Here is a 15,785-nt window from a genome sequence, read left to right on the forward strand (position 1 = left end):
GTGACAGTTCGTACTTCCCCATTCTGATAGCTTCCGACCCAATATTATAGAGGCAATGTCACTAGCTGTCAGTAAAATATGCTCCATCCGCCCTTTCATATGTCGTAAGCCTTTGGTCAGGCCTGGCTGTTGTCCTCAAACAAAGACCAGTCTCATGGCAAAGGACATCTAAGATTTGCTGGCGAGAAAGTTGGCGGCCTGGAGTTACTGTATTAGCCAGTGGTGCGATAAATCCAAGTTGGTTCGTTACTCACCCTCTCTAGGTTGTAGTCGTACTTTTCCAGAGCAGCGAGGGCATCGGGTCGTGAATAGCCCATTCCTGTGAGGCTCTTCAGAATCGGATCGTCGTGCTCGCCCTTGTCGGTAAGGGCACGCCCGACGGCGGGAGGTCGATCGAGCAGTTTGCTCTCGTCCTTCTTGGAGTCTGCCGCCGTGCTGCCGGCAGGGTCAGACGAGTCGAGGCCCGAAAAGATGGCGTCCCAGTCATGCGACTCGGCGCCTTTTGACTCGGCACCAGCGGGATTGGACGGGATAAAGTCAAAACTGCTTTCGTTGCCGAAGCCGCCGTGGTCACCCTTGGCCTGGCTTGCGGGCGGGCTGTCAAAACCAGCATTGTAGTCCTCAAAGCCAGACCGAGAGATGTTGGCAAAGTCATCATCCGCAGAGCCCTCCTTGGCCTCTTCCAGTCCCTCAAAGTCATCATCTAGATCGTCGAACACGCCCTTGTGCTGGGTGGCAGCGACAGGAGCCGCGGCACCAGTACTAGAGGCAGAGGGGCCAAAGATATCGTCCACAGATGACCCTTGAGCAGCTGTTGGGGCAGCTGTGGGAACAGCTGTGGGAGCCGCTACAATGGCAGGAAAAGTAGACTTCTCTTCTTTGGGGGCTTCAGCAGTCTCTTCGACCTTCTCAGGCAAGGGTGCAGCGACAGGAGGAGTGGCCTTTTGGGCAGCCTTATCCTTTCCTGGAGAGGTAGGAGCGAAATCGTCATCAAAGCCACCCTGGTCGCTCTCAGAGTCAGACTCATCGTCACGCTCAATCTCTGAAATGGGAGGGAATTCGGTGTCAAATGCCGACTGGGTTTTGGGCGCAGTAGCCTCAGCAGTGGGCGCAGACTTGGACGAAGTAAAAGCCGCAAAAGCATTGTCAAAGTCAGCCTTGGCCTTGTCCGTATCATCGCTGAATGGCGCCGCATTTTCTTTGCCGGGGCTCGCAATAGCCTTGCCATCGCCTGCAGTGGGGGTCTTCGCCTCCTCCTCTTTGCCGCCCTCGTCAATTGACTTGCTAGCAGCACTTGGTCCATCGGTAACCGACCCGTCAGCCCGAGAAGCCGGTGGTGATACTTGACGAGAAGATGAGACAGACTCGGCCGGAGCGCCAAAAGGCAGGAAACTAGAGCTAATCTGTCGCGACTCCGGTGGAGGGGGTGGGTTGTCAACTCGGAGAGTAGTCTGGCGGCTCAAGACCGGTGTTGAACTGGGAGGAGTTGAGAAGGAGCCAGCGCTTGCAGTGGAAGTTCCCGTGGTCTGGGGTCGGAACGGAGCAGGGGCCTGTCCACCACTCGAAGTCGAGTTTCCAGTGGTCTGGGGACGGAACGGGGCAGGGGCCTGTCCAGCTGCACCACCCGAGGGGCCGAAAATGTCGTCCGTACCGGCCGTACCGGCAGGGGGTGAAAAGACGCCCATGATGTCGGAGCTAGCGGTGCGCTTGAAGAAAGGGTTGTTTCCACTCGCCGTCGAGAGCGCAGGGCTGGTGACACCAGCGCCAGGAGTATTGGCGGCAGAGGTAGTATCACCTCCACGAGACGTCTCCTCGCTTGGGGCCTTACCAAGGTCCGCCACTTCTGTCTTGAGCTTATCACGTTCACCCTCTGTAGTCAGAAGCTGCTTCTTATTGATGGCTACCAGACCTTTTTGCTGGCGAGCCTCCATTTTGAGCTTTTCAATTTGAGGCTTCAGCTGCGTTAGCTCGGCATTGGCCACCCGGATACGCTCACGAAGGCTGGTATTCTCCTGCTGATCAGACTGCAGCGCAGTCAGGACTTGCTGGCGCTGGGCTTGGGCGTCCGACAGGGTGCCCTCCAATGTCATGCATTCACCTTGCAGCTTTTGCGTCTCGGTTCTCGAGGTCCGCAGCTGCTCTTCCAGGGAACGTGTGTCTTGGGCCTCCTTTTCATAAAGCGTGCGTAGCTGAGCCAGCCTTTGCTGAAAGTTTTGCTTCTGGGTGTTTGTTTGGTTCAAATCATTCTGAGTCGCCGTGCGCTTAGACTGAGTCTCTTGCATCTGCGTAGAGAGAGTGCTGATTTGGTTAGAAAGATTGGCAAGCTCAGTGCTTTCACCAGTGATATTCTTGCTCTCCTCAGGGTTGTTGTCTGCGAGAAGATCTTCGGAGGCTGGGGGCTGAGATGTGACAGGGGAGCCAGTGTTATGCGTGGTTAGGCCCCTACCGAAAGAGGAGCTTGGTACAAACGCCTTGAAGTTATTGCCACCAGTGATAGGTGAGGATGGGGTGGCATTAGTAGGACCGCCAGCAAAGGGGTCGGTACCAGAGCCGCCAGTGGACATGGGGTCTTGTCGTGGGGCGGGAGGCGCCGGTATGGGCGATGTGTCAAGACCAAATAGGTCATCCATGGCAGATTTCGGTTGCGGCGGAGGGGGCCTGACCATGGGCGGCGGGTCAAATGGCGAGCCAGTGGCAGGAGGCGGGCGCGCCTGGGTACGCAGGCTAGGGGGGATGAGGTTAGGGGGCAGAGTAGAGGGAAGTGGTGTAGAAGGATTAAGCCTCTGCTGCCTGATGAGGTACATGGCAACAGCAAACTCATCGCGAGTGAGCTGGCCTTGCGAATTGACATCGGCCAGGTCCCAGACCTGTGCCAAGGCATCTTCGGAGAGATTGGACTGGCTAAGGAAAGGAACAGCCTCCTCGCCAGTGATGTAGCCCTTGTTTGTCTTATCCAGGGTTGCATAGAGCTGGTCAAACCTCGCCTTGTCAGCGGACGTTACGAGCCAGTCGCCGCCTGGTTGAGGAGGACGTCCAAGAGGGCTTCCTGTTCTCTGCTGCCCAGAGAGCTGCCCAGTGAGCTGGCGGGGGAGGCCAGCGTTACTGGTTCGTGGGGATTGTCTCGCCGGTCCACGTCCAGCAGCGACTTCTAGAATAGCAGGTGGCAGGACAGTAGGCAGCGAGCGGAGGGCACCAGAGTTTGTAGATGTGAGGAGGTGCATAGCGACTATAAACTCAGGCGCAGAAAGCGCTCCACGCTGCTGGGTGTCGACCAGACCCCAGATGGAGCCAAGAGTCTCGTTTGGGAGCCCAGATCGATCGAAAATAGAGCGAGCCTGCTCTCCAGGGAGCATGCCGCCTTGCAGAGGCTGGCGATCGAAGAGGCTTTTGTATTGTGTGATCTTGTCGGGCGTCAGGGGTGGGATGCGAGCACCGGCTGGGGTGCCGGAATGCTGGGCTGGTATAGGGGATGCCACTGAGGGTAGCGCGAAGCCGTCGAATCGCGGCAGAGGCCCAGGCTGAAGTGCCAGCTCTTTTGTCGGTTCCGATCCGGCTTGCGCATGGCCAATGAGGCGCAGGACGATGCCAAAGCCTGTAGGCGTGAGGAAGCCTCTGTTCTCCTTGTCGGCGATTTGCCAGATCTAGAGGATGAGTAGGTTAGTGTATATCCTGATTGTATGAATTCGCAGGAAGAAACAAACTTCTCCTAGGACACGAGAATCAAGACGTGTTTTGTCGAAGAATGTGACGGCGACGTCGCCAGTGACAACACCGACGCCATCGGTGTCAGCCTGACGGAAGAGCTGGCCATAGACTCGCTTCTCGTCGGGGGTCAAGTTGAGGTTCGGCTGGGCAGCTAGAGATGACGTTGTCAATACTGCGACGGTCCTCACTTTAACAGAATTGGTGATTTAATACCAGAGCTGGGGCCCGCGTCGGCCGACATGTTGGGCTGCAGTCGAGCTTGGTCGTCTCTACGATGAATGAGGTGGGGGTTGAAGAAGCGCCGTGTAAGGGGCGATCGGATGTGGCGGTTTTGAGGACGCTGTCTCGGTAGAGCTTCAATGGCTTTGCTAAATGAATCAGAAAGGGCAGCAATGCGCCATGCAGGCCAGGCGACGGGGATGTCGGGAGCTGTGCAGGAGGTGTGAAGGACTACGTAATTTCAGCTTGCCGGCGGCTGGAGGCGAGGCTGGAGGCTGGAGGTGCTGGCGAGCTTGGGCGCTGGGTGGCTGTGCTTTATTTGCTGGGGGTGTGGCGCAAGCGTCTCCAGTAGTTACCAGGCTACCAGCCAGCAGAGCCATGCAAGTGTGGGGTGGGGAGAGAGAGTTGGGATCGCCAGCGTCTTGTATGGCGTTGCGGAATTTTTCTATAAACCATCAATTCCAATCTTTGTTCCTACTGCCAACTCTGTAATTTTTCTTTTTTTTTAGCCCCCAGCAGCGATGCCTGGGGGGCTTCAAAGTTTGATTGATGGCGGGCGAGCGGCGCGTCAGCCACACAGGCACCCGTTGAGTTTGCTCGCTGTAGGCATACCAGTAGCACCAGTTGCTAGGGGCGCGCCGCCTGTAATTTAAGCTTGGTCCAATCTGCGACACTGACATCATCGTTGGTTGAATCACAAACAGAAGCAATATGGAATATGGAATATGGAATATTCGCACGTATGTAGAGAATATACGATCAAGTCCGAATGTACAGAGATGTCGTTCGAGATTCGGCCGAAGGGCTGACAAATGACTGGCATCCACGGACTTTTCGCGCCTGCTGTGGTTAGCTCGGTATGGTGGTATTTGAGATTCTCTCCTCTTCAACTTGATAGGCGCGATTATTCAGCAGCTCCGGCCGCTACCGACTGCATGCAGCATCCACTGAAGCTCGCCAGCCAACCAAACCCGCCCTGAGCCTCGACGCTAATGTCAAAAGATTCCAAAATACAGCTTCAATCGCTCACCATAAAAGACGTCATCCCCTCCCCCCACCACTACTACCCCTCTACTATCCTCTCTACTTGTCGCCGGTGTTATAAACACATCCCGCCGCTTCGCAGTTCCTCTGTTGAAGCTATTTCCTTCCATGCAATCGTTCGCCCGCATAGCTCGAACCACCCAAGTCACCTCGGCTGCTGCCCCGCTGCGAATCGCTTCGTTATCCCGACACCTATCGACAACCTCGCCCGCCATGGCGCCCACGGTGAAAGAGACCGACTACCTCGTCCTCGGCGGCGGTAGCGGTGGCCTGGGCTCTGCCCGCATGGCCAGCTCCAAGTTTGGCGTCAAGGCCATGGTCATTGAGAACAAGCGCCTCGGCGGTACCTGTGTCAACGTTGGGTATGTTACCGATGATGCGTTCGCACCATTTTCCATGACGCACCAAGCGCTAACAAAACCGTGATTAGATGTGTTCCCAAAAAGGTCACCTTCAACGCCGCCGCCATTGCCGAGACCATCCACGACGCCAAGGCCTACGGCTTCTCCGTCCAGCAGAGTGCCCCCTTCGACTGGCCCACCTTCAAGAACAAGCGCGACGCCTACATCAAGCGCCTCAATGGCATCTACGAGCGCAATCTCGGCAACGACAAGGTCGAATACCTCCACGGCAGCGGTCGCCTCGTCTCCAAAAACCAGGTCGAGGTCATTCTCGACGATGGCTCCAAGGTCCTTGTCAATGCCAAGAAGATCCTCGTTGCCGTGGGCGGCAAGCCCAGCGCGCCTCCCTCCATTCCTGGCGCTGAGCTCGGCACCAACTCGGATGGGTTCTTCGACATTGCTACCCAGCCCAAAAAGGTTGCCATTGTCGGTGCAGGTTACATTGCTGTCGAGTTTGCTGGCATGTTTAACGCTCTCGGCACCGAGACCCATCTGCTCATCCGCCACGATACCTTCCTCCGCAGCTTTGATCCCATGATTCAGGAGTCCGTCACCAAAGAATACGAGCGTCTGGGCGTCAACCTGCACAAGCAGAGCAATGCCACCAAGGTCGAGAAGGACGCCAACGGCAAGCTGTCGGTGACCTACAAGGATGGCTCCGGCAAGGAGACCACCCTGACCGATGTCGACCACCTGATTTGGGCCATCGGCCGCACTCCCGAGACACGCGGCATCGGTCTGGAGGAAGCCGGCGTCAAGATCAACGACAAGGGCTACATCGAGGTGGACCAGTACCAGAACAGCAGCGTCGAGAACATTTTCGCCCTCGGCGACGCCACCGGCAAGGTCGAGCTCACCCCCGTCGCCATTGCCGCCGGCCGCAAGCTCGCCCACCGTCTGTTTGGCGGCGAGCAGTTCTCCGCCACCAGGCTCGACTACGACAACATCCCCTCGGTCGTCTTTGCCCACCCCGAGATCGGCAGCATCGGCCTGACGGAGCCCCAGGCGATTGAAAAGTACGGCAAGGACAACGTCAAAGTCTACAAGACGAGCTTCACGGCCATGTACTACGCCATGATGGAGCAGGAGGACAAAGGCCCGACCAGCTACAAGCTCGTCACCACCGGCCCCGAGGAAAAGGTCGTCGGCCTGCACATCATGGGCCTCGGCAGCGGCGAGATGCTCCAGGGATTCGGCGTCGCCATCAAGATGGGCGCCACCAAGGCCGACTTTGACAGCTGCGTCGCCATTCACCCCACGAGCGCCGAGGAGCTGGTTACTATGAAGTAAAAAGGAATATTGGAATAGCTGTTGATATAGATAAATTGTAATACCTGTTTAAAATTATATAAACACTATTTTCCACGGAATTCTTGGTGGCTGTCTAACTTTTATAATGTCGCCGGCTTACACAATATGGTCTTCTCGATAAATCTTTTGTTTTCAAGTGATGATCCGAGCTTGTTCGAAACCCTGTTTTATCCTCGCCATTCAACTCTAGGAGGCGTATGGATTGACATTGGGCACTTCCACCTCAACCTGCTTAAACTCGGGCACAATCGCCTTGCAGTGCTCCCAGCTGGCGACCCTCTCGAAATGCTTCATCGTCGCAGGATGCTGCCGCCGCCACTCCGCTCCGAGAACCCACTCGAGCCCGCGCGAGATGTAGATCGCAACGAAAATGTCTGCAAGGGTGAAGCCGTCGCCGACGAGAAATTCCTTGTCCTTGATGGCCGCCTCGTGCTCGTCGAGGAACGCGAGCGTGGCGGCCTTGCCCGCGTCGACGGCGGCCTTGTCGTATGACGCGGGCCGGGCCAGTCCGGGGATGAGCGGCAGAAACCTGGGAAGTAGTGAGGAGATTATTAGCGGCTGCTTCTCGCACACATGGGAATGATGAGATTTTTTTTTTCGCACCACTTGCTCATGATCATGAGCATTTCTTGGTTCGCCCAGTTGACCCAGGACATGACCTCAACCTCTTGCTCCAGCGACCCATCACCAAGTAAGCGACCGGGCTTAACCTTTGCTAGATACTACGTGCAGTTAGAAAAAAAATCGTTTCTAATAACAATGATTTGATGTAATGCTACTTACATGAGCAATTGCCGGTACCTCTGTCAACTTAATGTTTTCGCCTTCGAGCGCCGGAATCTTCCCGCGACCGCGCGGAAACTTTTCCGTCAACGCATCTCTGTTGAGATTTTGACGTGGTATTACCTCGGACAGATTAATTTTGATAGCTTGCGAATGGGCCTATCATGAAGAAAAATTGTCAGAAACATGGCTCAAAATTTGTTGCGTGTCATCATCACTTACAATAATTCGGATAATCCGTGTCCGCGGGTTACCCTAGACTAGATTAGCACCGATTCCACACGAAATTTAGAATTCTCTGCGCATATTACCTCGTAGCCATATACCGTGTACTCCATGATGATCAATGCAAGATCTCTATTCTCCTTTGTTTGTTTCAGTATGAAAGTGTAGCAACACTAGAACTCGGATAATGGCGACTCAGCTCACTGCATTGACTGCCAGAGCCTGATGAGCGTGCGCATTGATATAGTCTGCTGCGCCCCCGAGATACGCCGATGGATATAACGTAATTTCATAAAATCTTACTATAAGACCCCATCGAGCCGGAATCCGATCAGGAACGCCACGAGCCTGGTCGGCAGAGCTGACTCGGCTCTCCATGCACGACCTTGAGAGGTACATGAAGGGCGGCCCGCATGGGAATTGTCGAGATGTGGATGCTTCGTTCAGCGAGCTGATTCCGACATAGCCGTGATGGGTCCCCGATATGAGTAATTCTTCTGGAGAAGAAAGGCTCTGAGGCTGGCAAGATGAAGCGAGCGGGATCTCCCTGTCAAGGGCTCTTCCGGCTTTCGGGGAGGGCCCTTTGGCCACGGGTGACTGCCCGTTCCATTGGCAGACTGAAGCTTGGCAATTCTGCCGGCAAGTGTAATTCTTAAATATACAGACGAGTCGATACGGTCAACTTCTGTCTTTGCAGATATAGCAAGAGTCATCACGCTTCATTACAAGCTTTTCTTATTATTGTCGCTACTCGCAAGACCCAGCACAATGCCTGTATACTCTGCTCTGCCGCAACCCCCCTCCCTCGGCCAGTGCGTGCCTGATAGACCGCACGCCGTCTCAGTCCATCTGCCCAAATGGCGAGACGTGGTTGATTTCTCGGCTGGCGAGTCTCGCGTTCGGACTGTCCAGAAAGGAGGCTATCCGCGATCGTTCCTTCACGAGGCCATTGCCAAAGCTCAAAATGTTGTCCTCGGCAAGTTTGGCAACGACAAGCAGTCTTGTCTGCTATTTCCGACACATACCTACGCTGTTGCGTGCAAAGCCTATTTGTGCTCTCCTCCCGACGGTTCAGCAGGCTTGGATGAGCAAGACATCTCGATTCAATCCTTCGGCTTTGAGGTTGAGCACGCGGGCAGGCAGACTTTGCATGCAATCTTCTTCCCTGCGGAAAACACCAAAACTGCCATGATTTTCTGGCGCCTCACTGGATGCGGCATCTCGTCCCGTCTGGCACAGGATTTGCTTCCAGGACTTGAATCAGTCTCAGTGGCCAGTGCAGACGACACGCCGCTTCCCAGAGATGAGAAAGCCGAGACGGTCATTCAGCAGCGCATCGCCAGTCTCTTAGATCGTGCTCCCGCCGGAGGCCCAAGAAAAGCACTGGTCAAGTCTGAAGATGTCTTCCTGTATCCAACAGGCATGTCGGCCATCTACAACTGCACCAGCGCCCTGGGAAGCTGGCCCGGCTCTCAGATGGTCGTCTTTGGCTTCCCTTACGAGCTTACCTTGAAGGTGCAAGAGGACTTCTCCAAGTCTTGCACGTTTTATGGATTTGGTACGGACGACGAATTGGATCAGTTCGAGCACTTGCTCGTCTCCAAAGCAGCGGAGAGCAGCGAGCTACCGGTTCAGGCAGTGTGGTGCGAGTGTGCCTCGAACCCGCTCCTGCGAACTGTGGACTTGGACCGCATCCGCAAACTCGCCGACAAATATGGCTTTGTCGTCGTCGTCGACGACACAATTGGCAGCTCCGCAAATGTGGATGTCCTCGGCGTCGCTGACATTGTGGCCACATCGCTGACCAAGACCTTCAGCGGCTACGCCGACGTCATGGGTGGCAGCATCGCCATCAACCCATGCAGCCCACACTACCAGAAGCTGCGCGGCACGCTCGCCGCCAGCTTCGTGCCGACCCTCTACGGCGCCGATGCCGTGCAGCTGGAGCTCAACAGCCGGGACTACCTGGAGCGCACCGCCGTCCTCAACCAAAACGCCTCCTACCTCGTCTCCCTCCTGGAGCCGCTCACCAAGCACCACCACGACCGCAGCCCGCTCAACCACGTCTACTACCCCAGCACCTGCTGGTCCACCAAGAACTACGTGGCGCGCATGCGGCAGCCCACCGACGGCTTCGTCCCGGGATTTGGCTACCTGCTCACCCTCGAGTTCTGCAGCGTCGAGGCGGCGGGTGCCTTTTTCGACGCCCTGCAGGTCTGCAAGGGCCCCTCCATTGGCGCGCAGGTGACGCTGGCCCTGCCGTACGTGCAGGTCGTCTTCGCCAAGGAGAAGCCGTGGGCGGCGCGGTACGGGCTGAGCGAGGCCATTGTGCGCATCTCGGTCGGGCTGGAGGACCAGAAGGCGCTCGCCATGGCGTGCTTGGTGGCGATGCGAGCGGCGGATGCGGTCGTCAACAGGGAGGACGATGTCGCTGTCGGCATGGATGTAGTTTCTGGTCTCGACTCGGTGCCTCTGGCCCGCCCTACGACACTTGTGCAGCAGATTTAGGACCCTGCTTTGTTAGTTTTTCGCTAGTTTACGGAGTCAATGCATGGTTAAAGATGATCTAAATTGTTCCCGGCCCATGTGTGGACATGTAAGTGAGCAAGAGGGGCGGGAAGCAAGCTGTGCCACATGTATAATGCGTTCCTGATATTCCTCGGACCGGGCTGGATTTTCTTCTCCTCCCCCACCTCGAATGGCGAGCTCTCCCCCCCCCGGGCAAGCAATTGCGACGGAAAAACTGTCGTCCTAAAAAGGAACGCAGCAGCGAATTCCGCGCCGGCAGTGGAAACTTGAAGGTGGCAGGAAATGCGGTCCGTTCGCATCAACTTGGCGCATAAACTTGACGCATGCATGTCGTATAGTCAGCATCCAAGCGGCCAGACCCAAAGGCAGAAAGGGCCGGCTAAACGGCATCTCATCTGCAAGGCGCTGCCAAGACTGTCACTACCGGGGCGGAGAAGTGGAACGAGCCGGGTTTAGGTTCACGATCCAGAGCTCGAGAATCTGCTCAAACGAGCCAGCCCTGCACCTGGGCGAGAGGGCATAGCAACAGAAGAGCGTCGTCGCTCGAGGTGGTATTCGCGAGCGAGGCTGTGCAACAATGGCGATGCTGCGTAATTAGCACCACTGCATACAACCCTGATAGCGATTCGTGTGCATGCAGGAGAGGGAAAGCCAGGCTCTCGTAGCTTATAACCAGTTCCGCCAATAATTACGCAAGAAAAGGCGTGGTGCGAAGCTCGGGCGAATCAGGCCTCATCAAGGTTCGGGCTGGTACGGGCGATTCGGGGCGTGATGCGATGTTCCACATTCGGGATATTCTCTATTTGCGCATCTAGGAGAGAGCCTCGGAGAAACTTATCATTGATAAGGGTAAGCGCGGGATTGCAAGCATAGTAAGTAGAATAGAGACCCAAGGCAACTCTGCACGGCGAGCGACAGTAAACTCAACTGCCTTCACAATGGGGGTTTTGACATACGGCAACGACCTAGAGGCGGATTGGGTAGTCCAAAAATATGGCGGCACGAGCATAGGAAAGTATGCTGTCCATGTACGTCGCTCTACCTATTGCCGCTCTGCAATCTACATTTAGCTTACCTACCATATTCTGGTTGCAGATTGCGAAAAATATCATCAGGTAACTATGGTTGGTGTGGTAGTCAGACTACCTTTCGCATAGAACAATGAAATCATCGAAGAAACACAAAATAAAAGCATAAAACTAACGTTGGGACAAATTATGCAGGGAAACGTTGGCCCAGCATCGGGTTGCAGTGGTGTGCTCGGCATGGAGCACAACCTCCAAGGCGGCGGGCACCACAACACGGTGAGCGCAACATATGAGATTGGGGCAAAAGTAAAAGAAAAACGCATTAAATACTAACAAGGCGCAAATTTAGATTAATAGAGATTTTCAACACGTTGGAGGCGGGAAGAGTTCGTGGTGCACGGCCGACTGACAACTTGGCGACGCTACAGAATAGCCTCCGGGTAATTATATACGAGCATATCAGGGCTACAGCACCTTCGCTTCCGAGCAAAGAATCGCGAGATATGCTTGCTGAAAAGCTGAAGTTGGAAGGTCAATATACAGTTTCCGCCGTTGCTGAAACTCTATTTTCTTCCGACTATGACTATGGTTGGGCACAGGACTTGGTGATCAGCCTGGGAGAGAAACTCAGCTGTCTATCCATGGTTGCGATTTTACAAGACCTGGTGAGGATTCCGCGATCCACGGTGTCTGCAGCGCTAACAGCGGCCCAAAACAGAATGTCGAAGCAGAATATGTGGATTTATCGACTATCCTACCGCAATCTTCTTCCGCCACGACCGCGGACGAGTTATACGCCGAACTGGCGTTCGTGATTGCCTCCCGGTTGCTAGCCTGCGGTTCCCCCGTGCCAGTCATTACAGGATTTTTCGGCCTCAACCGCGGCGGCATGCTCGCCTCCGAGATTGGTCGCGGATACACCGATCTCTGCGCCGCCCTCTGCGCCATCGGTCTAGGCGCCGCCGAGCTGCAGATATGGAAAGAAGTCGACGGGATCCTGACGGCCGATCCGTCGCGCGTGCCCAGCGCGCAGCTCATTCCACACATGTCATTTCCAGAAGTCGCGGCCCTCACTCAGCAAGGATCAGAGGTTGTGCACGCCCTGGCGATTAGGCAGATCATGGCTGCGGCGCCGACGGGCATGGCGCTGTGCATTAAAAACGTCAAGCACCCCTCGGCAGCGGGCACGATGGTGGTGCGCGCCGCCGTGGACAAGGCCGAGTCGTCTACTGATTCGGACACGGACTGTGCTTCGCTCAAGTCGTGCCTCACGTTTTGCAGAGCCATCACTGTGAAGAGCGATGTGTGCTTCTTGCATGCACCACGAAAAACATGGTCTTGTTTCGGCAGGACTGCATCCACCCGAAAGGGTCCTACAGTGGAAATCACCGCGACGACGAATACTTCCCGAAAGTCGCCAACATTCTTCTTGTCATGTGCTAAAAGCCTACTACTGGGGCGCGGCAAATCTGCACATGCGCAGAGTGCGAGCGTCATCACCTTGGTTTGCACTCGCGCGGAGGGTTGCCGTCGGCTGGCGAGCCAGGTACTGGCAGATCTAAGAAATGAGAGCATACAATCTACGCTGCTACCTCACGGTGCGTACAACTTACACTGGTCCGGTTCTCGGAAGCTAACTACTAAGATAGCGGACGATTATGGGAGCATCTCATGCGTCGTGCCGTCGCCGGATACACTCCGTGCGATGACCCTTTTACACGATCGGTTCTGCTTATAATGTGACTCATGGTCTTCCTCACGCCATTTTGGATGTTTCATGTGCAAATAGAGTATAGAATAGATTGGAATAAATTGGTCGATGCAGAACTGTACAAGCTGGACAAAATGCGCAAAGTCAGATCGCGGCCATTTCGGCCACCGGATTTACGCACTTACACGTACGGCCGGCATCAGTCGTCCACTATTGAGCAGCCCGGGAATATAGATCCACACCACAGAATACTCCGTTAAAAGCAACCGAGATTGATTATGTGCCCTGGGTTACATTTCCTTCCACAGCAGCTTAGTCTGGACCCGCACCTTGCCATGCGAGGCCCTTGCTAATACGGCTTGGCTGCGCGAGTTTACAGTCATACTGGCCCTACGAGTCAGACCATGCGGAGCGGCTGAAGGAGTCTTGTTCCATCCATAGTGTTTCGATTTTAGTAATAGCTTTTCGAAGAGGGATCGAACCCGAGCAAAGGCAAAAGTCTGCGTGCGGGGGGAACGAAAGAACCCTGATGGGCGAGGCTCTCGTTTATGTCGTCGGCAAGCTGAGCCGATATTTCCGGGGTTCTTCTTTTCCTTTCAGGGTAAAGAGAAGGAATGCGTAGTGTGGGTGGATATCGTGGCAGAGGCGTCGTTTCCACATAGTCATCGCCAAGCTGTCTACCCGTCCCCTCCCGGCGACGGGCCTGGTGCCGCTTCTCGGCATTCATGGTCAGCAGTGGAGATGTGTCTTCGATACTCTCAAGGTCCCCGGTTCTACTGCGGAAGGTGCTGTATTTGAAATACATGTGATTGTCAAGGTGCCTCTTCTGTGACGAGTATTCTTGACAGCTGCTCCCATCTCGTCTACTCTGTGCTCGAATACGTGAAGCCACCGACCTGTTCCTACTGCTCATTCACATGCCAGTCACCATGGACAAGGAAAGGCCCATCATCGTCGTCGGAGCCGGCATTTTCGGTCTCAGTACGGCGCTGCACCTGGCCAGCTCTGGCTACCTCGACGTAACGGTCTTTGATCGCCACTCTGTCGACAAGTCACGGTACTCATACCTGAAAGGCTGTGATGGAGCATCCGTTGGTAAGTTTTCATGCTGCGCTACGCTATTCCAAGTATAATGTTCTAAGTCTTTCGCTGTCTAGATGCGTCAAAAATTATTAGATCTGCCTACGGGAGCCAGAAAGAATACACAGACCTCAGCTCCGAGGCAATCGTACTCTGGAACAAGTGGAACGAGGAAATCAAGTCCATCGGCTCCGAAAATGACTTGGGTCTGTCCAAAAACGACTCGATCTGGATCAACAATGGCGTCCTGATGTGTACTGATCAAAAGGTCCTGAGCGACTTTGAGAAAGCCTCCGCCAAAAATGCCAATCCTCCGGGTCAGCAAAAAGTTGCCCTGATCACCAACGAAGCCGAGGACATGGAGATTGCCAAGTCAAAGGGCTTTGAGCACGCTCTGACCCCGTTCGCAAAAGAAACCGTCGGCGTCCTTGATACGACGGGCGGAGTTGTCGTCGCCGACAAAGCCTGCTGCTTTGCCCTTTACAAAGCAAAGAAGCTTGGTGTCAAGTTTATCCTCGGCGCTGAAGCGGGGACTTTTTCTTCTCTGCTCCGCGTCGAAAACACCGGCAAGGTGTCTGGCATCAAAACCGCAGATGGAAAGGAGCATCGCGCGGAAACGGTCATCATGGCCTGCGGAGGCTGGACGCCGTCTCTCATCCCAGAGCTTGACGGCCTCTGCGAAACCACCGCAGGGTCCGTCGTTCTCTACAAGATCCCGGAGGAGTCGCCCCTTCGACAAAAGTTCAGCCACGCCAACTTTCCTGCCTTCATGTTCAAGCAACGCGAAGGAGTCGATGGCGGTTTGTATGGCTTCCCCGTCGACCACAACGGCGTGCTCAAGATCGGGTATCGCGGCATCAAGTACACCAACCCAGTCGCGCAAGGAGACGGCAAGGACCGCAGCGTGCCGAGGACCCGTTGGACTGGTGACACTGCCATTATAGATATCCCAGAAAAAGCATACCAGGTGATTTCCAAGTTTGTCGAGACCTACCTGCCGGCGCTCGTGGAGGAGAAGATCCCAGTCGCCATGAGCCGTCTGTGTTGGTACACGGATTCGTTTGACAACCACTATCTTATCGATCGAGTCCCCGGCATCGAGGGACTTGTATGTGTCACGGGAGGTAGTGGGCATGCATTCAAGTACCTGCCCAATATTGGGAAGTGGGTGGTCAATATTCTGGAAGGCAAAGACCAAGACGAACCGCTGGCCAAGGCTTGGAAGTGGAGGTCGCTGAAGGAGGGCCAGACGCCGATCAACAAACTCATGCTTGGTATGACGGAGGATACAACCCTGGAAAACACAAAGCTTATATCAGCGGAAGATGATGGACTGAGTCAAGGTCTGTCAAAGCAGAGCTTGGGCTAGGCAACAAGCGGGACTTTACCACATTGACATTATTTCAACGTGGAAGGGGAAGCACAAAAATAGCAACAATGTTTTCACTTACATAGAGTAGCTAGCATTCAACGAGGTCTAATTTCGAAAAGCCTTTCCACGCACTGCGCTGAATCTTCTCGTTGGAGTCTACTGATAGCTACACACTTCTGTTACTTTCAATAGCCAATTCCGTCTTGCCCCTGAACGTTTCATGTTTGCCTATCTGATGCTTCAATCCGACCCCAATGCGCCTCTCAATCTAACTCCTTATAACTCCTCGCTGACCTTTTGCACTCCACCTGTTTTTTGACATCTTCTTTCTTTTCGTAGAACCATTTACGCCTGTTCCCACCCATGAGCTTCCATGC

At 54.8% G+C, this 15,785-nt stretch overlaps 6 protein-coding genes across 7 annotated transcripts; 4 read left to right on the plus strand and 2 right to left on the minus strand.

Annotated features, from left to right (window-relative positions):
- Nucleotides 1-168: 168 nt before the first annotated feature.
- LMH87_007860 (uncharacterized protein) lies at nucleotides 169-3,946 on the minus strand (the record flags this gene model as incomplete). Its single annotated transcript, XM_056200359.1, has 4 exons — nucleotides 169-198; nucleotides 255-3,641; nucleotides 3,702-3,856; nucleotides 3,919-3,946. The coding sequence occupies 4 exons, from the start codon at nucleotides 3,944-3,946 to the stop codon at nucleotides 169-171; spliced, it is 3,600 nt and encodes a 1,199-aa protein (XP_056057729.1).
- Nucleotides 3,947-5,181: 1,235 nt separating this feature from the next.
- LMH87_007861 (uncharacterized protein) lies at nucleotides 5,182-6,659 on the plus strand (the record flags this gene model as incomplete). The annotated part of the gene is made up of 2 exons (XM_056200371.1): nucleotides 5,182-5,330; nucleotides 5,399-6,659. 2 exons carry the CDS (start codon nucleotides 5,182-5,184, stop codon nucleotides 6,657-6,659), a joined length of 1,410 nt encoding a protein of 469 aa, XP_056057730.1.
- Nucleotides 6,660-6,866: 207 nt separating this feature from the next.
- LMH87_007862 (uncharacterized protein) lies at nucleotides 6,867-7,801 on the minus strand (the record flags this gene model as incomplete). The annotated part of the gene is made up of 5 exons (XM_056200382.1): nucleotides 6,867-7,209; nucleotides 7,284-7,402; nucleotides 7,464-7,622; nucleotides 7,686-7,718; nucleotides 7,775-7,801. The coding sequence occupies 5 exons, from the start codon at nucleotides 7,799-7,801 to the stop codon at nucleotides 6,867-6,869; spliced, it is 681 nt and encodes a 226-aa protein (XP_056057731.1).
- A 655-nt stretch (nucleotides 7,802-8,456) lies between these two features.
- Nucleotides 8,457-10,196, plus strand: LMH87_007863 (uncharacterized protein; the record flags this gene model as incomplete). Its single annotated transcript, XM_056200394.1, has 1 exon — nucleotides 8,457-10,196. The coding sequence occupies one exon, from the start codon at nucleotides 8,457-8,459 to the stop codon at nucleotides 10,194-10,196; it is 1,740 nt and encodes a 579-aa protein (XP_056057732.1).
- A 959-nt stretch (nucleotides 10,197-11,155) lies between these two features.
- On the plus strand, nucleotides 11,156-12,983 carry LMH87_007864 (uncharacterized protein; the record flags this gene model as incomplete). Of its 2 annotated transcripts, none has more annotated exons than XM_056200406.1 (6): nucleotides 11,156-11,245; nucleotides 11,313-11,332; nucleotides 11,441-11,521; nucleotides 11,583-11,910; nucleotides 11,964-12,843; nucleotides 12,895-12,983. In XM_056200406.1, 6 exons carry the CDS (start codon nucleotides 11,156-11,158, stop codon nucleotides 12,981-12,983), a joined length of 1,488 nt encoding a protein of 495 aa, XP_056057734.1. The 2 variants fall into 2 exon arrangements, with proteins under 2 accessions (XP_056057734.1, XP_056057733.1); XM_056200405.1 differs by having other exon boundaries at nucleotides 11,595-11,910.
- Nucleotides 12,984-13,873: 890 nt separating this feature from the next.
- On the plus strand, nucleotides 13,874-15,405 carry LMH87_007865 (uncharacterized protein; the record flags this gene model as incomplete). Its single annotated transcript, XM_056200417.1, has 2 exons — nucleotides 13,874-14,051; nucleotides 14,114-15,405. 2 exons carry the CDS (start codon nucleotides 13,874-13,876, stop codon nucleotides 15,403-15,405), a joined length of 1,470 nt encoding a protein of 489 aa, XP_056057735.1.
- Nucleotides 15,406-15,785: the final 380 nt, after the last annotated feature.

Source organism: Akanthomyces muscarius (genome assembly GCF_028009165.1).
Source record: "Akanthomyces muscarius strain Ve6 chromosome Unknown contig_15, whole genome shotgun sequence".
NCBI classification, from domain to species: domain Eukaryota; kingdom Fungi; phylum Ascomycota; class Sordariomycetes; order Hypocreales; family Cordycipitaceae; genus Akanthomyces; species Akanthomyces muscarius.